This window comes from Macrosteles quadrilineatus, unplaced genomic scaffold, assembly GCF_028750875.1.
Source record: "Macrosteles quadrilineatus isolate MER2022 unplaced genomic scaffold, UCM_ALF_1.0 Scaffold_8__2_contigs__length_117827958, whole genome shotgun sequence".
Classification (NCBI taxonomy): domain Eukaryota; kingdom Metazoa; phylum Arthropoda; class Insecta; order Hemiptera; family Cicadellidae; genus Macrosteles; species Macrosteles quadrilineatus.
In genome coordinates this window covers 90,634,480-90,657,436 of record NW_026542601.1, presented here as the reverse complement: position 1 = coordinate 90,657,436, position 22,957 = coordinate 90,634,480, and the positions used below count along the sequence as shown (strand labels likewise).

At 33.3% G+C, this 22,957-nt stretch overlaps 3 protein-coding genes across 3 annotated transcripts; 1 reads left to right on the top strand and 2 right to left on the bottom strand.

Moving 5' to 3' along the window:
- Window positions 1-146: 146 nt before the first annotated feature.
- LOC129000557 (uncharacterized) lies at window positions 147-551 on the bottom strand. Its single transcript, XM_054427519.1, has one exon. It carries the CDS (start codon window positions 549-551, stop codon window positions 147-149), a length of 405 nt encoding a protein of 134 aa, XP_054283494.1.
- A 4,105-nt stretch (window positions 552-4,656) lies between these two features.
- LOC129000195 (uncharacterized) lies at window positions 4,657-12,195 on the bottom strand. The gene is made up of 5 exons (XM_054427150.1): window positions 12,095-12,195; window positions 10,872-11,062; window positions 7,822-8,016; window positions 6,867-7,146; window positions 4,657-5,679 (listed from the first exon to the last, which is right to left on the bottom strand). The coding sequence occupies exons 2-5, from the start codon at window positions 11,052-11,054 to the stop codon at window positions 5,342-5,344; spliced, it is 996 nt and encodes a 331-aa protein (XP_054283125.1). The 5' UTR covers window positions 11,055-11,062; window positions 12,095-12,195; the 3' UTR covers window positions 4,657-5,341.
- Window positions 11,256-21,995, top strand: LOC129000556 (uncharacterized). The gene is made up of 5 exons (XM_054427518.1): window positions 11,256-11,392; window positions 13,870-13,943; window positions 17,771-17,962; window positions 19,491-19,706; window positions 20,637-21,995. The coding sequence occupies exons 1-5, from the start codon at window positions 11,256-11,258 to the stop codon at window positions 20,840-20,842; spliced, it is 825 nt and encodes a 274-aa protein (XP_054283493.1). The 3' UTR covers window positions 20,843-21,995.
- The last annotated feature ends 962 nt before the right edge of the window (window positions 21,996-22,957 follow it).

Here is a 22,957-nt window from a genome sequence, read left to right as displayed (position 1 = left end):
CTGCAATTGTCACCTTTCTGAGCAATAAATATACTAAAATAAAGGGTGATTTTTTTATTGGTGCGGGTTTTAAAACTAAATAAAAAAATTAAAAACAACCTGCATTGACATAAAAATGCATTTATTTGAACTACAGTGTCATGACATTAACGTTTAAAAATGATTTCTGGCATATGGGCTCCATTCCGTTCACGTAGAAAGCCCAATCGAGAAGTCCAATTTTTGAATACTCTTTCCAGCAGCTGTGGTTGAATTCCGCCAATAACTCGAGGAATGTTAGCTTCCAAGTCATTTAAAGTTTGTGGCTCGTCAGCGTATATTTGAGACTTAACATATCCCCACAGAAAGAAGTCTGTTGGCGCGATATCACACGACCGTGGGGGCCAGTTGACACTACGTCTAAATGAGATGATACGTTCACCAAATGTTTCTGCTAAGAGGCCAATTGTATCGTTTGCCGTGTGGCACGTCGCGCCATCTTGTTGGAACCAGACACTTTCTAAATCCACTTCAAGTTCGTTAAGCTGAGGAACAAAAACGTCCCGTAACATTGCCCGATAGCGTTGAAACTTTAAATGACTTGGAAGCTAACATTCGTCGAGTTATTGGCAGAATTCAACCACAGCTGCTGGAAAGAGTATTAGAAAATTGGACTTCTCCATTGGGCTTTCTACGCGAACGGAATGGAGCCCATATGCTTTAACCCTTTCTCAGTGCTATGAAACGATATATCGTTGTTTTAAAAAAAACCCTAAGGGATATAGAGAGGAAGGTTATTTAAAAAAAAAATAGCAAAACGGCCATTGGTGACCTGCATGTTCATAGGATACACTACCAACCACTTAGCTAAAAGATTCGCCCAATCCGATGATTTCGAAGTGTATGTCTAAACCAAGGATTATGAACACCTCACCATGCCCCAGTGGTTGTAGTATATCGCTACAAACACACAGGTCACCAATTATTTGCCACACATGGCGGGATTCGAACCCGAGCAGACGAATGCCACTGGCCAAGTGACACACGCCCTAGCCTTCTCGGCTATCTGTGCTTGAAGACTGGGGAGTCAAAACCCGGTATTTAAGCTGTCGCCACCGATTGCGAACAGATGGCGCTGCAGATGGTTGTTCAATGCGTTACTAGGTAGCAGCACCAGCTAGTCACGGACTATTTAGATGCAATCTTTTAGTTTTAGTAGTAGTAAATGTGTTCCTGAGACTTTGCTGCAAAACATTAGTTTCCCTAAAATTGCTATATTACAATAACCTCGTCCAACTAAATCAGGGTTAAATTCAATATTACATTGTAAACTATATGTCTTTTGATTTTGTAAGATTTCGGTTTCAAATAATGCTATCAGAACATAAAAATTTATAGGAAAATCAGGAAAATTACAACAAAAACTTAAGTTTTATTTGATGTTTACTACAAATACCGGGATTTATCTTTCTTATATATTTTCTTATTGTGTTATTATTCAAAATTAGCCTAATTAATAAAATAGTGACAACATGACAGTTAAAATTCAACAACGGGTAATGGAATTAAAAGGCAAACAAAAAAGTCTTACAAAATATGAATTATTGGCCTAGCACTGAAAGGGTTAAACGTTAATGTCATGACACTGTAGTTCAAATAAATGCATTTTTATGTCAATGCAGGTTGTTTTTCATTTTTTTATTTAGTTTTAAAAATCACACCAATAAAAAAATCACCCTTTAGTTGACAAAGAATCAAAATACCATCAAGGTGGTGAGTGAGGAAAATGCAACTTTCAATAAAACTCTATTTATTTAACAATGTTTGCATAAACAAAGTTAATAATAAATATATAACCAAACAATTAACATTATTATACTTTGTAATTATCACCAACACCAGATTAAACTAACAACCTATATTTTTAAAATCTTATATACAGTTACTCAACACACTCAATATTTATCCTTAAAGTGTAACGAATCAAAACAAAACCAACTTACAATAAATTTGTATAAACATTTTTAATTAAACATATGGATAAAACAATTAAAACATGTTCATGTGATGTGTACGTTAGAAATAAACTTAAAATATGATCTTTCCTGCGGGGGTTTTTTATTTAAAATCAAAGAGTAAAAATAATGAAGAAAAAACTGATAATATATGTTTTAGGACTGTAACGGTATGTTATACCTATTCCAGAAATGTAATACAATTTTTAATTACTGTAGAAAAACAATAAAAACAAAGAAGTGACAACGGGTGTACATTATCCTGGAATGCCTAAATTAACAATATCACAATGACAGTACTCTATAACACAACACAATCTATAGTTTAATTAATTACTATCTAGTATTTCATCTTTAATTTATAGTTTCGTAACTATTTTTAAAGTTTATCACAAATAGATAATTTGATTAATATGTGATGTCTCTGTGTATTCTACTACCTAACCTAAATTGGTGAAGCAAAACTGCTTCAAATAAAAATCACTGTGATTAGTTTCTCATAAGAAGAAACACAAGTAGGTTTGGATAATATAATGAAGATAATATGTCAGATAAATTTTCTTATGGCACAAATAAATGTTTGCAACTTTACTCAAACTAGTAACAAATTCAAATAATGACTCTTAAAGAAATAAGTTGAGGGCACAAAATATACTCAGGCAAGGCTTTTATACTCCAAAAATAGTAATAGGAAATTAATCTGAACTAACTTGTGGTATATTGTATGTTTTTAATGCTTAAAGGAAAGGTAGATCTTTTGAAAGATGTAACATTTTCTGCTAGCTTAATAAAACATAATCTTAACTGAGGATGCCAATCTACGACCCAAAGTCCTCAACCCTAAGGATATTAGTGTAGTCGTGAGAATTTTTGTGTGAGCCCATGGATTACATTTTTTTAGGAAAGATAACTGAAGTCCCTACCCCATTCAAAAACATTCTTAATCAGCCACAGGCTTTTTTTAAAGTTCATTTAGGTCTACATTATGTATAGGAAAGTTATTCATTTAGACTTTTGATAGTCAGACAAAACAAAACATTGGCCGGATTGTAAAATGATCAACTTTTAGATTTCACCATCTTTGTGGAATTCCTTTGGAATAGACAAATCGAATTTGAAAGGTGCAAGTCATGAAATGGCAATCATTACCGTTTAAATAACAAGTTATGCAAAGAAATATATTTAAGTTTGTCTTGACAAAGTCCCCATCAAAAGACTAATATATACAGTACTCATTCATTTTCTAAGGTTATACAATCAATTTTAGTTTATGAAAGTATTGTGTGTCATGTTCATGACAATAAAATTTCAACCTAAATGATCAATTGCAAACTTAAACTGAACAACACAAAATACAGGGTGATTACAAATTAAATAGACAGTTTGTATTTAATACAGTTTGTCTATTTAATTTGTAATCACCCTTACTTCATAGTCATTATGGGTAATGATGATTAAATTGTTGACCCAAATGGGGAAAATGAATTGTAAAACATACAACATCCAACAGAGAAAAAAAATGAACAAGACAAAACATTACTTGAGTTTAGAGTCAAGTTTATGTGTTTTAATACGTACCAACTCTGATTTTATTTTGATAAAGGCTCTGAGATCTATAGGCTAAATTTTTAAACCTGCATACATAAAATAGGACACACTAAAAATTTGATGTCAAGTTGATTAGCATTCAATATTGGATCTAAAACGCAGTTAGAAATGCAGTTAATGCTTTATAGCATTAATTGATACACAATTTTTCATTACAGTCAATTGAAATAAGCTGGCCAAGATATCTTCAACAAAGCACAACTAAGACATAGTACGTTCTGGAGTAAGCAGCAATTAAAACTATAATAGATCTATTCAATAAAAAACAACAATAAACTATCATAATAAACTTTCTTAACAAGCATAAGAGATTTCATAACCTGGCCATCTTCATATTATGTCCTTTATTTTTTACACAATATTTTGTTTATACAGCCTTACAACTACGCACTACTTTTAACTATGTAGTAACTATAACGGAGATATTGCTAATCTAAACACTCATACGACTAATAGGAACTTGGTTGTTTATTTTCTAGTAGGTTTTCTGTAAGCTGTGTACTTCCCAGCTTGGTTTACAACTAAAATGGAATGCAACGTAAATTGTCTATTAAAATCATTCAAAAATAGGATTGATTAGATATGGCCTGTATATTTGGAATATACAAATATTTGTGATTAAAAGTGATTTTAGAACAAAAATACAAACTAAGGGCAAGTTTACATTTGTTGAAGGTTTGTTTTGGTAAAACCATTGTAAAACGTAGCTCTGTTGATTTATCTATTGTCCCCATAGCTTGCCCAAATGTACAAAGCTTGAAAAGTAGATCCTAAACCAAGAACAATTTCAATTTCCTAACCTATCCTAGTTAACAATCTAAACCAGCTTCACTAACTATAGTGGAGCAAAATAGTCTTTAATTGTTTGTCCAAACAATTAAATCAGAAGAAAGAGAAAGTTTGTTGTTTGGTATTAATACCTTTGGTGTTTACAAACTTATCTTTTGATGGCATATTAAAATGAAAACTTAATGGAGATTATGTTTAGTAAGCAAACTTGAGTCGAGTAGCTTAGTGTTAAAGTTACTGGATTCACTTAATTAATAATAATAATTAATGTAACATGGGGACAATGCCCTACAATATTGGATTGTAATATTAACTTATAATTGTTGAGATAAGCAGGATTATACAAATAGGAAAGAGTCCATCCTGGTACAAGAAACACAACTTCAATGTGTATAAATATTGTTTCTAGCAGAACTGTTGTGTAGTGTTAAGTATTTGTGTATCTGGTGCTCGAATGGACTATTTTCCATTGAGCAAACCTGCTACAGTATCACAACAACAAATCTTCAAAACCTTCTCCAAAATCAGATTACTTTGGAACAACAAATATTTGTTGAAACAAGTAAGTCCAAGCTGATTTTGCTACTCCAATTTGCTAGTCATAAAATCATTAGGCCTATAGATTTTTAAACAAATAATTTTGCTCCACTATAAGTCGTGTACATTTCATGCTAAGTTCCCTAAATTATATCAACCATATTACGAGGCATAATACTTATGACCATAAATAAATCCACAAAAACAACTTTGATTCACAAAAATAAAACTGTAACAAACAAATTTAACCAAACACATGCCTTGCAATAACATGAAATATTAAAATATCAAATCTATTTATCGGTAACTAAACATACTGAATGGTACAGAAGTTGACAGGACTTGTTCGATACTCCTTTAATATAAAGGGTAACAAACCCAACTTTGAAGTTTCGCGTTCACACTTCGACCATTTAGATTATACCCTTCAACAAAAATTTTCTTTTGAGGCCACGGTTTGAAGTGTCTATTTTGGTCACACACACTTTCCACTGTTCCTCAAAGATTTCACCGCTACACCCGCTGAAGTAGTGGATCACTTCTTTGATCAGGTTGATTTTGTCGACGTTGAACTGCAGTTTGCCCATTTTGCCGTTGACGTTGCACGTTATGCGTTCCTGAGTGGTGAACAGAATTTTCATGAGGTCGCAGGCCAGCAGGTCGAGGGATCGTCCCTTGGACCACATCGCCAGAGTGTCCGGGGGCGGCAGTAACTCGGCAAATGGTAGGTTCTGATAGGGAGGTCCGATACCTGAGGTAATCGAACATTTGAATTTAAATTTACATATTGTTTTGCCCTTAAAAATACTAAATTAATAACAATTTTTGTTGAGCAAAATTCTTCCATTATATTTCACACTAGCAGAGTACCCATAATTCGTACGGGGTTGGCATATAAGTATAAAATGCTTATTGCAGTTATACTCGAGCTTTGCGTTTGCAATGGGGGAGGACACAGTTTAGCCATAATGTTCTACCACATTACCGGTACCTAAACAATAGTGAAAAATAAATTAATTCCCAAAATATCACAAATTTTTTCATGAAATTAAAAACATAAACGTAACTGTAAACAATCCTACTTTGAAAGTTCTCATTGCGTATCACAGTTTTTTGTTGCCGCTTGGTTCAAATTAGCTGTTTTCATAAATGCAAAAAAAATAATAGTGCTTCACCATGCTTTAATGCTTTTTCATATCATAGAACCAACTTTTTTAGTTGAAACAGATGACTAAATTCTTTAATTCCCTTTAAATATGATTAGGCCCCTACTCCCCTACTATAGGCCCTACTATAGGTTAACATGGGGAACTACAGAGCCACTGGGGCGTAGTCCGAAAGGATTTTTGAGATAAGAATATGCCTATATGTTAATCGGGAATGTGAGCTATCATCATGCCAAATTTCAGCCCAATCCGTCCAGTAGTTAATGCGTGATTGAACTTCAAACATAAAACACACAAACTTTCACATTTATAATATTAGTAAGATAAGATCAAACCAAACTTAAAGTTAACATAAAATAATAACATATAAAAGCAGGTAACGGAAAAAAAAACTATTATAATTTCACAAATTTTGCCCAATATTTGTGAAACCATAATAGTTTGTTTAGTTGTCACCTGATTTTATGTCCAATTACATAATTTTAGTATGATGCTAAACTCTCCCTTTTCCATTGTACTCCTGATTTTTGTGGGCACAAAAATAAAACTAATTTTTGGGGCCCTGATAATATTTGAGTTAAAATGTCTTTAGACTAAAATCAGTAGCTTTTCAATGAACATAAGCGACACACCCTACTTATAAGTTCACCACCTGTGTACCTTGGCTGCTGTTACAATTTTATTCCCACCACCAAAAGTCTGACTCTAAGACAAAACTAAGAGCCGTTTTTACTCCACCTCTTAGGTTTGCAATACAGAAAGATTCACTCACAAAAGTCAGGTTGAAGTTCGCTCCTGGATGTCATGGGCAGGTCGGGATTGGACAAGTCTTCTGGCAGTTCATCGTATGACATGTCTCTGTCACTAACCACCGGACCTTCTTCCTCTGTCACTTCCACTTTGACAAACTCCTCCTTTATCCTTTCGCTGATCCACGACGGATCTGTCCTGATCAGCTTGCTATGTTCCGCATGGTTGTGACTTGACGACTTCTTCCGCTTTGAGCTCTTCTCTTTAGTGCAATTCAAGATTTTACTAGGAGGTTCATCGACCTGAAAATTACAAAAACAAGGTATGGTAGTTAGCATAATGAATCCATTATATCACCAGTATCATTTTTATTGAATGTATAATGCTTTAGAGATGCACACAATGCAAACTGACACTCATCACCCCCGCCCAGGCCGATAGATAACAAATTTTCACCATCTTTATGAACATACCACGACAAACCGTATTCAATGGGAGGAATGCAAGTAATCATGGGTGATCCCTTGTCAGTAGTTTTGATAATCTTATGGCAATAAAGGTTTCTGATTGGTTGAGAAGAGACAATGTATCAGGCAGAGGGTACCCTAGGTAGTAACATTACACCTGTTGTTGCAAAGTAAAGTCCAGCTCCTTGGCCCAACTTGGTGCTGATCACCTCGCTTAAGGAGTTTCAGCTCCACCTAGAGCCCGTGGGTAACAGCTAGTAACACTTAAAAGACTATTTGGAATTCTTGGAAGCCGCTACCTTAAGGCTACCTCAGCTAATTTGTATTTGTTTATAACCTATTTGAGGTTAAAAAATAAGATAACCAATTGGAAATTAGTCGCAACAATCAAAAGACTTAAATTATTATAATATTATATTAGTTATATTATTATTATAACAACTGTACATGTTTCCGGAAGTTATTTGATTGAGGTTTTTCATTCTTGCAGTCTTTAAACCTGATACTAACCTGTACTTTCTCATTTGACTCGAATTTCCGTCCGTAAAGACCTCTAACTTGTAAGTCCTCGGCAAGTTGAAGGAATTCAACCAAATTATTTTCTTCTATATATATTTCTCCAGTATACATGAATTTAAGTAGTTGTTTTAAGTTTAAGATGGATGTATCAGGAATTATCACAACTGGATGTATGGCACATGTATCCTGAAAAAAAAACAACAACACTGTTACGTTATACTTTTCAAACCAGTCTTAGTGGTTTTGATCTCAGTAGGAAGGTGAGGCACTGAAGGGCTTTGCCAGCCAATCTCAGTAATCGAAGACATATTGTCTCTGTTAACGGTGAGATGTCAAACGAGATACTGTAATAGTGGATTGCGAAGTGCCTCAGGGGTCCGTACTTGGACCACTCATGTTTTTATTTCTATTAATGTCTTCCAAGTAACATTTCAAAACCTACTAAATCTATTTTATATGCAGATGATACAACTTTCTTTCCAAAGAGCAGAACAATAATAATTGAATTACGACAAATAACCCAAACTGCAATGAGTAATGCCTCAGCATGGTTTCAGTCAAATAAAGAATTCTTTTCAGTTTAAGACCCAAAGATCAGGTGTTTGATAACATAACAATGTGTGAAATTCCGAGGCATGCACATCGATAACCAGCTCGGGGAATCTCACATAGATTATCTATCTACAAGATTATCTCGCGTTGTTTATCTAGTTAGCAGACTGTTGACAGTAGCTATTTATGTAAGAATGTCTTATTTCGCCTTTTTTCAATGTATTTAACGCTATCGCTTGATATTTTGGGGAAGCAGTTCAGGAATTCAGGATGTTTAGTAATCCAGAAAAATATTGGCTTTTAAAAAATCCCTTTTATTCCCTCTCCGAGTTTTTAAAGGTGAAGGAAATTGTATTTTAGCTTGTAAGCTTAAGTTTTTGTAGGCTTATGCTTTATGACCTTTGACTAGTTATATTCTTGACTGTTGCTAACACATGTAAAATGTCAATGGCAAATAAACATTTACATTCTATTCTATTTGAATCAGTCAGTATTGGTGTTTCACGGATGCAAGAGATCTCATTCTATGAAAGTTTATTATTAAATCATTCTTTTTAAACAGACAATTAATAAAAAAGTTTTGTGAAAACTGTAGTACAATAATAATACCAATACAATAATCAAAAAAGTATTATTGCTGCGACAAAAGTACATATTTCCAAGATATAAGAAAGGCAGCTAAGTTTAAACAAAATGTTTATGGAACCTGCATAACTTAATGAATATTTGACAAAAAACTACAGTAGTGTGTCATAGCTTCCAAAGTACATACATGTATTGTTTAGTTGCCATTGATAAAGTCTGCCATGAAGTTGTCTGTTTGTTACACTTCACTAGTTCTTGTGTTTTTGGCTTAAAAGTCTAGTACATTTTAAGGGGTACAGATCTGCAGAGAACCTATGATTGGTTGAAACATATACATCGTATTGGATGTTATTTTCAAGTAATATCAATATTGTTTGTATGTGAGTATGTGTATACCAATTAATAGACCAAATGAGATGGGGACCCCACCTAGATGCATATTTATATTTTAACCCAAATTTGAGTGAAGGTTGAGTAAGTGGAATGAAATGAATTGGTCATAGGATCTTTTCAGGTGAATGGTATATTTCTATATTCTTTCACACTGTACTGCGCCAGTTCTAGGTTAGTTTAGCTTAGTTTATGAAAATAACAGACAAGATAGACAATAGACAATTACCTTTATTGGTAATTTCATCAAGAAATACAATGGCGTCACAAAAATCCAGAATTTTTAACATTTCGATTGTTTAACAGTTTACATTTTCTTTGTCTTAAAAGTTTATAAGGTAACATTTTATTGAAATAAATTTAATATGTTTTGTATATTTTTAAGTGACAAACTCATATAAGTTACATCAATTTTTAATATTGTCCTCTTTTTCTTAAATTTATAAAGACAAATTTGTAAACAATACCATGTTTGTCAATCATAAACTAAACTGAATTGAATTATTAAACTAAATTAATATTAACACCGCAGGGTGTAATAGAGTGGCGGCCTTCTTCTTGAATATTTAAGATATCGAATGAAATATTTTAATCATCAATATAGGCCTATACATTAATGGTGCGGTAAAAAAACGAATCCATTTTCTGCAGCACACTGTTCAGCGACAGGACGTCTGAGGGTGGTTGGGGTAGGCTCGTTGGAAAGCCTATTATCATGGAGCGGTGGTCGCCTGAGCTATGCAGGTTTGTTATGAAGTCGTATTTAAAAAAATAATGATTACGTCATTGCAGCTCAGCGTCAGTTAAGTGCATTCTTTGGACAACATGGAGAGGTTCCGTTGCGTTTATCTGTATGGATAATCAACAAAATTAAACAATTTAATTCAAATTAATCTGTATATGGATGAAAATTAAGATCGAACCTCAAAATTTGTTAAACCAAGCCGTCAGACATGTTCAAAGCTGGCGTTTGTTTCACGGGCAGGCCTACGATGACTGTTTTCCACAACAGCACGAACTCTAACGAATGTTGTCTGGCGTCCAATCTCAATGCCATTGTTCTTAAGTTAGTAACCCACCACATGATTGTGCTACACGACAGAACTTCTCCATATTGACCTTATGGAAGAAATGCACAGAACTGCCGCTGAGTTGCAATGACTGAATCATTACTTTTAACTACAACTCGATAACAAACGCATGTTGTTTAGGTGACCATGGCAGTGAGTAGGCTTTCCAATGAGCTACCCCCACCACCTTTAGACGTCCTGTCGCTGAACAGTGTGTTGTATGTACCTATATAATTTATTAAATGAAAATTTCATACCAAAATAAATTACATACTGTTCTCTGCAGAACTGTACCCATATTAAGTCAGGCTATGAAGGTATCGAGAATCGGTATTTTAAATATTAGCATGGAGAACCGATTTTTAAAATATCAGTATCGAGAACCAATTTTGTTTTAAAGCCTCTTTAATACATAGTCTAGGCATATCTTTTTCAATCACTTACCTTGAATATTTCATTAAAGAATGGACTGCTTGCTGATAAGACAATTTGATGAGAATGGATCTGCTGACCTCCGCAGGACAATGTGACATCCACATATTCATCTTCATTCCACAATGATTCCAAACTAGTCATTAAATTATTTTTGAACGCATTCCACCTCAAACACACTTCATTATCGGTCATTGTAATTTCTGGAAGATTAAAAGTCCATATAAAATAAAATAATTAAGGCAAAATAATGATTATCAAAATTGGATTAGACATACAGTAGCTAGATTGATGAAAATTAGGTTACCTTACCAGGCCTACCTTCTTCTTCACCAAGACCAGCTATGCCGGATAGGTTGTGTCATTAAAGGTTGTTTTAGGTCATTTGTAAATACAATGGAGACGAATAGGCCTATCAAAGTTTCACAGAGGCTCAATTCACTAGAGATTGGAACACAGGACCTCTTGCATATCAGCCGAGCACCTTATCCACTACACCACAAACACCGATGGCTAGACATCGTATCGTTGTGGTAATGAAGTTCCAGGCCCCCACAACCCGGTGACGTCATTACCGGACACCTTATCCACATCCGGGTACCGGACGCGTATCCTCTATGTTCGATATGTATGGGTACCTCCTAAGTGTATTCATCCGATAAGTTAATATATCGTAGGTTCTCTGTGAAAGTCTACCCAAGATGACCATTGCATGTATAATTTAGGCCTAAACACGTCAAGTTCAGTACCTCAATAAGGAAGAAGTATAATGTAGCCTAGATGGGCTAAAGGCTAATGTGAAATTTTACCTTTTATCACTAGCCTATTTAACTTAGTGTTGCAGTAAGAGTACATACTATAAATAGATTTTTAGGAACTTTGCCAGCACAGGACTTAAGTTGGGCTTAATCCATCAAGCATAAGAGCATTCTAGCCTACCTACTTTATGAAAGCTTTATCAAATGGAAAAATTTAGTGTAGTTTGAACTTCTTTGTGCTTAATAATCAGCGTGAATTCAAGTCTACATTTAAAAAAGAAAACGCTCTGGCAAGAAAGTTATAGGTATTCAGAACTAACTAAATCGACTAGAACAGTAGGCTATTTATCTATCTCTTTTAATGTTTTAAGAAAAATTGGCTGCCTAAGGACCAGATAACCGGACTAGAAATATCTCTTATCAATTGAATTACATATCTAGGCTATAAAATAAGTTAGGAAAGTAATTAGTTCTTACCTGTGACTTATTTATACTACTTGTTTAAGGTTAGAAATTTGTTGTTCCGTTACGTGAGGTTATGAAGAAAAGTAATAAAAACATATGACTACAAACACATACGTAATTTATCAGCTGCTGCTGTAACCACCTTGTTGCAGTGCAGTGCAGTACATTTGCAAAATTGTGTATTAAAATAATTGAATTCTGAAGTTCCTAGTTCTTGCCAACCCAACACAAAGAAAATATTAACTGTAAACATATATAATATATATATATTTATATATATAATTCCATTAAACGTATATACCACGAATACTACAGAAAAGACCCGGTATGGATCATAAACATTAACAAATGACGTTTTTGGCCCGAGAGTAAACAAAACCATGTGTTAACTAATATGTCTGTAACTTTTGTCTGTAACTTTTGTATTTATTTGCTCGTCGCTCAATTTTTATTTTAACTCTTGTATTATATTGACTGTATTAACTGAATTCCTTGTTATTTATATGTTTATACATTTATTTACTCAAGACTGAATACAAGATGTATTTACCAACATTTTGACTTATCTATGCATTTCATATGTAAAAAATGATGAATAAATGTCTAAGGCCCGGTTTCCCCAAAATGGTGTAAACTACGTTTATAATAAACTAGTTTATTTTTAAACTCCGTTTAAAATGTGTGTTCGGTTTCTCCAACATTTTACTGGCTTCGTTTAAGATAAACGGCAATTCGAGCGGTTGGCAATCCTGAATGTGTATTTTTAAGGAATCTTCGGTGGGCTTTGGGCTAGTGTTTCCTACAACCACCACAACGCTGCGCTACAAGCCTAGCAGAGCAGACAGCAAAGTGCGAATGCAGCTAGAATAACATCACTGTTTAAGGTTATGTTATCAAGTTAGTATAAGTTGTCGTCAAATTCAGATTCATTCCATTTATTGAAATGGTCAATTCTGTCTCTTATTTTAGTAGGCCCTCCTGTTCTAAGTACTAAAGTGTCATAATCTTCATCTTCTACTACTTCGGAAATGTCTATTAACTCTTCCGTTTGAGGGGGCAAATAAGTTACTGCAATTAATTAATAGTAGCCTAACTTGAAATAAAACCAAATGTACTAAAAAAAGAACTTAATAAAAACAATAAATTAAAATATAAATAAAACTTAACTTAAAGCTATCCCTAAACCAAGCCTATTTTCGTCCAAATGAATTTGTAGTTGCTTCAATTATTATTGTTTTAACACCTACCACTTTTTGTTTTGGTTTGAGGTTATGTTACTGTTGTAATTTACTGATTTGAACTCAGTTTATTTTATCCCCAGTAGTTAAACCAAGTCGAGAGGTGGTTTAGTTTGAACTTAGATTAATACCTAGTTTAAATTTGGAGAAACACAAATCAAAGTTAAACTAAGTTTAAATCGCCGTTTAACTTAAAACTGAGTTTAAATGAGTTGGGGAAACCGGGCCTTAATGTCTTAATAAATGCTATTAGTATATGGGTTTTCACAGTGCAATGAGGTTAAATACTTGGGCTTGACCCTTGATAGAAGACTCACTTGGAAAAGCCACATCTGGAACAAGAGAATTTCGTTAAATTTAAAATTTAAAAATCTTTCTTGGCTATTAACTCAAAATTCTAAATTAACAACATAAAATAAATTACTTTTATATAAAACTATTTTAAAACCAGTATGGACGTATGGTATCCAACTGTGGGGGACATCCAGTGAATCAAATCTGAACATCATCCAAAGATTCCAATCCAAGGTTCTAAGGCACATTTTCCAGGCACCATGGTTCGTTAACAACGAAGTGCTCCATAGAGACAGTCGAACCCCAACGGTCAAAGAAGAAATTTCAAGGTTAAGTGCAAAATACTTAAAAAAATTAGAGTACCATCCCAACTACCTTGCTTTGAATTTGTTGGACAACAGCAACTGTATATATAGATTGAAAAGATGCCATGTTTTGGACCTGAGTAGTCGTTTTTAGAGATTTATGAACTTTAAACTTTGTACCATGCAAAGTTTGTGTGTTAGCTTTATTGTTGGATAAAGACTAACTACTGTGTTTAAATTTTATCATATTTGCTTATTGTTCTATTTTTGTTGAACAGATTACTTTCGGGCCAACAATATCATTTGTTTATGTTTATGATCCATGGTGGAAGGAAAATACATAGTGTGCTATTCCCGTCATTTGCTGACGTCACCCAGATTGCAAACAAAAAAATCAGCTGATCCATTGCCTAAGTATATTGTTTTGATTAGATTGTTATTGTTTTTATATTTTTTCTTGGTAAAATGGTGTTTGCAATTTGAATGATGTCAGCATATGATGGGGAATAGCACACCTATGTAATTCCTTCCGCATGTTTATGATTCATACCGGCATTTTTCTAGTATTAGTACTAGTAGTAGCAGTAAGTATTCTAGTATTAGTATATTTCTAATATATATATAGTATACATATATATATTTACAAAGTAATGAATTTACTTTTTATTGGTTGGAAACGATTCTTCAGGAAAAATTTAAAAGTTCTATTGTATAAATCGGAGATAGTTAAATAGAAAATACTTTTTAATTGGACCTCTTATTGTTGCAGTATTATATTGTTATGCTTACCTATATATATTATTGTAGACAACCTTATTATATGCTTTGTATTTAAGTCTTATTTGCATGGATCTGATCCAGATTATTAGGTTAAGTTGTGTTAATAAGTCACTTTCTTGAATTCCAACATTTTCCAATAATTTTATTTTAGAGTTGTTATTTATTACTCATCTTGTAACCGTATACATTGCAACTGTGGCCCATTGTGAGAGTTTAATATAAACTGACCTAACTAATACTGTTAGGTTTTTAATTCTGTCATTTTGGGTCCAAGCTGAAATCCAAATTTTTTAAGTTGCTTTTTGATCTGTGCAACAGTTTAGGTCAGCTTTAAATAACTGTAATTTATTATATCAAAGCTGTAAAGAAGCTGCATTTTTACTGCAAGCCAGCTATAAAAAAAGCTGTATTTTTACTGTAAACCAGCTGTAACTAAGCTGGATTTTTAAGGTAAGCTAGCTATAAATTAACTGTAAATAAACTGAGTTTCAAATGTAATCCAGCTGTAAATAAGCTGTATTCTTACAAAAGGCAGCTGGATACCAACTTGAATGTTCAAGCTGGAATAAAATAGCTTGAAATGGAATACTCATTGATGTTTTTGCTTCCAGCTGTGGTACAGCTTATAAAATGTGACATATTACAGTAGTTGGCAACAAGCTGGAATATAGCTTGTTGTGCTATCTGGGAACTATATTGATAAAATGTTTCTAGCAAAGCACTCATCACTGTACGGTACATCAAAATGGAATGTCCGTCGGAAAAAAATTTCCATTTGGCTGATTGGATTTACACTAAAATGCCTCCTTAAAAATACCACATTCAGAATTCTACTCCCTATTTCAAATGAATTAGTACGAGTACTTAGGTTTGCTATAACATGGAGAGTAAAAAAGGGTGTTTTGTTGTAAAATGTTAATAGTTTAGTAAAAAATGGATGTATTTCCAAATTCGATCAAAATATGTTCACAAACAAGCAAACTAAAACAGTTGACTTATTCCCCATAAGAATAACATGGGAATTTTCAATTTTATTATTTATTTTAAATTATCTCCATAACCATTAGGCACACGCTTCAAAATATTAAATTATTTGTTTTTTAAGCTCAAAAAAATAGTTTGGAAAGAAATTGTGAATTTTTTTAGTTTTAGGGTCAAAAATGGGAACCCATATTTTTACCCCACTAAACCCCCCCATAAACCCCTGTTCCCATAGTCTGATCATGCTGGTTTGCGAACTCGTTTGAATAAATGTAGGTTTACACGTTACAAAATTTAATCAAAATCGGATGATTTTTGCTTTAGTTATTGTGCTAACGGACAACACACACACACTATAATAACACATAAACTAAAAAACTATAAAAATATCATTCAATGATTCAAATTCATAATATTAAGACACCGTATACAATCAAAATATAAAACCAGTACAAATGTATTTCCATTTATTTGATTTTATTCTTTGATCCAAGAACAAATTATTTGAATTTAGAGGTCATTAAGGAGCTATCAGGAGCATTTAGGATATCTACGAACCTCCCTCAGGACATTTACCTTACAGATTAACAACAAAGAAAGCCAAATTATACCATTAGTCAAAATAAGGATTGGCATGTTAGAAGCATTTTACCATGGCGGGCAGATGGTTGTGTTTGGGGTTGATTTATATATTAGTGCTTTGTGGTGCAATTGCTGAGGATTTTACACCTGATGAAAATGAGGAAGAAGGTAAACATAGATGGTTTTCCCCTAAATTCTTTTGAATTTTTAAGCTCTAGATGTTTATACTTTAAAAATATCAAACAACTTGTTGCTGTTTGTGTTGGTTCTATACGAGTAAATGATAAAACAACTTGCGGCAGCACTTTTAATATTTTTACACTTGTACGTAAACATTTATTACAAGACGGGAAATATAACAGATGTTACAACTACAATTGATTCTGACCTGTCAGATTACAGATTATGATTATTATGTAGAAACGTGTTGAAAGACATTTTGTATTATATTTGTACAAGTACAAATCCTTAACATCCTTAGCTTAAATAGGGGTTGAATTTACCTCAACACTAGAAATGTGTACGAATTATTAAGAATTATAATAATTTGTTTATGAAAATCTGAATTCTTTTTAAGTAAACTTCTATTATTGTTCATCTCGACAATTAATTACATAATTAATTATAAACCATGTAGATAATTATATTGAATTTTTGAAAATGTAACACTCCTTCTGATATACAACAAACGTTATGTTGTTTTCATGAGCTTATTACCTAAATTTGAATACAAAAATTTTGTTGTAGAAAAAGGGTCATTTTGAGAAAAACCATTTTGAAAATTTCAAATACACACAAAAACAGTTTTTTTCGTATTTAAGAAACGATAAAAAAAAGGAAAGCTTATAATGTCCTATTTGGAGGCAAAACCAATTTTTTTCTTAACTCCCGGTAGTTTTCATTATTAAATAATTGTTTTATTGAAGCATGTCGTAAAAATCACATTTCAGAAAAGGGACCTGTTGTCAACCCTATCTTATTTCTCCATAAGATAAGAAAAGGCAGGTACCTCAAATTTGTGAGATATTTTGTTTTCTGTACACTGAACTTTGTTGTCGTTCTCTAAATTTCCTCTAGAATGCAGGACAATTCAATTTTCGGACTACAGTCTGTTTATAAAGTGAATATTAGAAATGGGACCTCTTGTCGTTATGGCGAAATAACATTGAGCGACAAGAGGTACCTTTTCTCAGACCATGCAGAGGCTAACAAGATGATTTATTTCAACCTTTTACGTCTTCAATTTGACATTTTAACCGGTACTTTCCTGTTCTATGATAAATAAGGTATAACAATCGATAAAACCCCGAATTTTGATATTTTCGACCTTTATTACTTATATTGGCCGTACTGAAAATTTTGCATCGCCGACAAGAGGTCCCTTTTCGCTTTCCACATCACATATAGCTTCATTTATCATGATTTGTACTATTCTTTTTTGTTTGAGCGAAGAATTTATAAAAATAGTTTTATGCCGTCAACTACAACTCTTTTTCTTGATAAAACAGATTGGCCAGAATGTGACATCAACTTTCTCCAGGGGAAGTACTCGATAATTCACCCAAAGTTCTGTGACCGTTTCTTCGCCTGTCAGAATGGTGTTCCTTATTTAATGCAGTGTGAGGATGGATTTGGCTATTTACCTTTTCGGGGCTGCAAGCTCTTACATCTTGTCGACTGTACTGGTCGACCTCAACTGCGTAAGTTTGTTTGTTCTCTTTTTTGTTCATTTTTAATTTTATGTGTATTCTACACCTGTAAAGGTTTACTATGTGTTACATTTGAGGGTGTGTCTAGTCTAGTGGTTTGAGCTCAATATTTCTATCCTGAAGTTCTGGGCTCAACACTCACCAATCACCGGTAGCTTCTGTCTGGTAATGATGCGACCTTGTAGTTTAAAACCCAGCTTAATCTGTAGTACCAACCATCTATAAAGTAAACAGCATTAGAAATCTGACACATACTTTTTACCATGGATTAATATACTCGATCCCTTATTTATCATCCTTGGATCAGCAGAAGACAATTTTGAGTTTTAGTTTCTCTACTGTACTAGGTATATGGGTATTAGATAGAGGATGTTTTGTCCTCGATTATTTATTCTTTTTAGTTTGACAACTACTGTAAAAGACTATCTGACTAAATAAAAAGGTTTATATGTGTCTCTTTGATTGCACTATGGTTTTAATACAAAATTAAATCAAACACACTCTATCTGTAAAATTCACCATAAAAAAAGAGACACGTAGTAAAAGCAAACTCAAGTGTAAATGATGAAATACATACAAAAGCGTCAGATTCAACTTGTTACTGTGAAATCTTATTAATATAAAAATGTGTGTTTGTTTGAAGTTCAATTACGCATTAACTACTGCTCGGCTTGGGATGACAAATTGGTATGGTGATAGCTCACATTCCTGATTAACATATAGACATATTTTTATCTCAAAAATCCTTTTAGGCTCCACCCCATTGGCTCTGGAGTTTCCCATGTCAACCTTATGAGCATTCATATTTAAAAGGAAGAATTTTGTCAGCTGTGTAAACTACCCAAGTTGGTTCTATGATATTAAATAGCATTAAGAAGTTATAATGTTTACCAACAGGGTGCAGCACTATTAGTTTTTTTAACATTTATGACAACAGCTAATTTGAACCAACTAGCAACAAAAAGCATACAATGAGAATGAGACACTTACTTTGTTTAGGTGCAGTGGTAGAACATTATGGCTATGGTAGATGTGCTATATTATAGCATACGGTAAATTAAAAGAACCAAATTTTCTTAAACCGTGTCCTCTCCCATTGCAAACACAAAGCCAAGTAAAACTGCAATAAGCATTTTATACTCATGCGCCAACCCCGGTACTCTGCTAGTGTTTCATATATGTAACTGTGTCTAACTTTAAATGTTTTCTTAATTTTATTAGTCAAATCTGACACTCTTCATATGAAGAAAGAAAATGGCCTTTGTACCGCCTGATGATGGCTCCATGTATGAGCTGAAACTAGAGTAGTTGTTTTTGAAATTTGATTGGATTGCTTAGTAGGCGTTTAAACCTTTCTTAATATTTGGCAATCAGGAGGCTAACATCTACAATGAAAAAAAATACAGTCTGTACTGTATATTTTACAATTGGATGATAAGACTACTTGCAATGCCAAATTTCATGGTTTTTTTGTAACACTACAACACCTCCAAAACTTGAAAGAAAAGCCTTGTTTTAGAGAGGCCGAGAGGTAATGCCCAATGTCCTCGGCTCTATGGGATCTTCAACGACCCCCGTGGATGCGGCAGATTTTTCAAATGCGTCAACGGAACTGCAGTAGAGGACAGATGTGCGTCTTCACTCATGTTCGATGATGTCAACAAATTCTGCCGAGATGCGACGAGGGAAGAAGCAGAGGCTTGTAGGGAACCTGCGTTGATAGGCTGCACTTCAGGTTAGATTTTGATTCAATATTTTTTTGTACCTAGTAGAGTAGTTTATAGTATGGTGTTAAATATTTTTTTATGGTAAAACTTTAGTTTATTTCAATATTCTAGACATTCATACATTTTTAAATTAAGGACAGAGATCCATTCACTTTACTTTTGTCTTGAATTTAATGATTTCTTTTGGGAAAAGACTATCATATTACAGTATGTTGTGAAATAGTCACACTAAGTTGTTTTGGTGGCCAAATTCAAGGGATGGATTTCCACTAGATTGTTTGAATGGGTTTACGATCATAACGTGCTCCACTTCTTCAGATTAGGTGGTTAATAATTTTTGCCTTTGTATAATTGATAATAACCAAATAATGTTTCAAATACTAATGTAATGACAGGTAATTATAGTTTTGGAAGAACGACCAATGGTTTTGTACTTAAAGGTTTTTTTAAATGTAAAACTACCATTTTATTTTGAGTCTTAAATCATCCCTTGGGTTGTGAAGAGTCCTTGCAAACACATACACACAAATAAATGAACATCAATCAAAACATTAGCAAGAATTTAGTTAAACATCAAAACTGTCTGTGTCAAATACAGTAATGCTCATGGTGTTTCCCTTCAGATGGGAGTCATGACACAGTTATCACAAATCAACTCTCAACAGCTCCAGTATTGAAAAGAATTTGTAGTCAAAACTACTGGTTATCCAGCCATAACCAAGATCACTTGACAGAACAAAAAATATTTTAACCTTTAATATAGGTACCTATAAAGAAAGGCCTTATTTTTGACAAGAGTGACAAGATTTATTGGGCAAAGCCAAAAAAAGCTTTCTAAAACTTCTATCTTTTGCCTGCCCAATGCAATTCTCCTCTAAATGAACTGTACTCTATTTGCATACTTTGTTATGTTAAGTTTAAAACACTGGATGTTACAGATAACACCAATTGCTCTTGGTTCAACTGCCCAATTGCAGATGTTTTACCATTCGGAGACCATTCCCGGCACCCGTACCCCGGCAACTGCCACAGGTTCATCATGTGTCTGAAAGATGGAAGTGTAAAAGTCGGAGGCTGTGAGGCCGGGAAAGCTTACAACCCGGTTTCAAGCACTTGTGAGCCGGAGAATACTGTGCAATGTTGATCATATGTCCATAAATTATAAATACACCTGTATAAGTTTACTTACGCTCAAGAATAACAAAATATTTATTGATTCTTATAACAACAGTGCAATACTTTCCTGAAATGGCGATGAAGTAATTTACCCGAGTACGAATCATAGGATGGTGAGATAGCTTAACGTAGGTTTGTTATTTAAACTGGTTTTTAGTACGGTGCAATTAGCCAAAAAGATGGACTAACCTCAACATCAAAAGTGAAAGCAAACGTTTGACTTCAAACTACACTAGACCCCCACTTAACTGACCTTGCATTAACCGATAATCAGATTATCCGCCCAAGCTTTGAGGGCAGTTTGATTTAACCGCTGATTTGGAATCTTGGCATTTCCTCTCCCTTGCTCAGCGATGGGAACAATACGCTAAACTCTACAGCAGAACGTTACCAAGAATAAGTTGTTTTGTATTTCCTAATTAACATCCTGTCTCCAAACGAAATGGTGGTTTGTATATTTAATTTCAATAATAAGTTCTCTACTGTTTTACAATTAATTTGGAAAGCAACAATTAAATATTACTATGTACCGGTATTAAAATAATAATTTAAATTGACTTGACTCTTGCTTACGACTATAATTTATTCCACTAAAAGTATTTGACTTAACTGTGGTTTGGGTTTATTTCTGACTTTTCTATTGCCAAGACTTACGATAAAGGAGAAAGTGTGATTTATTTTTTACATAATGCATGGACAACTCCCAAATAATGGTTATATGAATAATTCCAAATAAATAACACTTGATTTTTATTTTTATTTTAGGGATTTCCCTTTTTAACTGACCTTTTGAGTTATCAGAACTAGGTCCAGTCCCGGCTGGGTTGGTTAAGTAGGGTTGGTCTCCTGTATTTAGTATAGTCCTTGTAATCCATGGTAAAATTTTACACCGTTCTAAGCGACGGGTTTACACATTTTTCAACTTCCCCATACTTGACAAAAATTGTGTAATTTTTTACCATACATTACGGGGACTATATTGAATAGTTTTTGGAGTCAAAAGTTGCCTTTCACTTTGGATGTTGAGGTTTAGGTCTAATTGAACCATACTATTACTTAAGTTTATTAAGTTTGTTTTCTCTATATCCAATAATTATAAATCTTTGTATGAACACTGAACAGACACCACTTAATAAAATGGTTTATGTTTTTTCTATGTCTTCTTTTTATATCCCGAATGATATTTTTTATATGTATTTCAAGTAGTGAATGACCATAATTATTATTTAGACATTGGCTACATTTGTATTATGGATTATAAAGCACAATTCATTCTTGACAAGTCACAAGTCAAGGCTCGGTGTATATGTCTCGGTTGCATATTGTTAAATATTGTTGTTGTTATGTTTTTGCACTTCATATTTTACCTGTTGTTGTTATCTATGCGCCATATTATTTGCTGGTTACGTCTTTTGCATTTAATGCCTGCTTTTCACTTTCATTCTTTTTTTTATTGCACGTATTTTAGTAGCCTTTACCAAATTTGCTATGTTTATGTATGTCTTACAATTGAAATGTTTCAGCCTATGAATGTATTTTTGTTCTCTTTTATACTGGTTATGTCTTTTGCATGTCATGTTTTGCTTTCTAATTTATTCTTGTTATTGCTCATATTTATTACCTAATTATGCTATGTTTATAAAGTGATCAATCCTATTCAATGTATATTCCAATGTAAAAATCGTGTTACCGTTGAAAGAATAAATAAATAAATAAATAAGGCTCACATGGTAGGATGAAAGCACTAAGATACTATGTTTCACATTTTAGTTTTGTTTGCCAGAAACGTTTACACAATTTCATTCAATATTCAGAACCAATCAATCAGTTTGCAGGTAATGATATTTATTTACTATCCACCAACTTGAGTCCCTTTTCCATAGTGTTTCAAGGATATTGGGGAAATAAATCATTTGTCATCATAGTATTTTTACTAAAAACTCTTTAAAAAGACTGTGTTATAATATTCTTTTTGTATTTGAAGATTTACAGTAAAAAACTCATTACATATTTGCAAAGTCAACAAAAACCTATAGTATGCTTGCAGTGCTATAAAAGAGTACACATTCCGAAGTTTTACAAT

What these genes read in the sequence shown, in the direction of transcription:
- LOC129000557 (XM_054427519.1), bottom strand. Translation starts at nt 551, where the DNA reads ATGTTACGGGACGTTTTTGTTCCTCAGCTTAACGAACTTGAAGTGGAT.
- LOC129000195 (XM_054427150.1), bottom strand. Translation starts at nt 11,054, where the DNA reads ATGACCGATAATGAAGTGTGTTTGAGGTGGAATGCGTTCAAAAATAAT. An exon ending in AGTCAAATGAGAAAGTACAG is followed by an intron (nt 7,147 to 7,821) that starts GTTAGTATCAGG and finishes TGTAATTTTCAG; the next exon opens with GTCGATGAACCTCCTAGTAA. An exon ending in CGAACTTCAACCTGACTTTT is followed by an intron (nt 5,680 to 6,866) that starts GTGAGTGAATCT and finishes CGATTACCTCAG; the next exon opens with GTATCGGACCTCCCTATCAG.
- LOC129000556 (XM_054427518.1), top strand. Translation starts at nt 11,256, where the DNA reads ATGGAGACGAATAGGCCTATCAAAGTTTCACAGAGGCTCAATTCACTA. An exon ending in CTAGACATCGTATCGTTGTG is followed by an intron (nt 11,393 to 13,869) that starts GTAATGAAGTTC and finishes CACATTTTCCAG; the next exon opens with GCACCATGGTTCGTTAACAA. An exon ending in TACTGGTCGACCTCAACTGC is followed by an intron (nt 17,963 to 19,490) that starts GTAAGTTTGTTT and finishes GCCTTGTTTTAG; the next exon opens with AGAGGCCGAGAGGTAATGCC.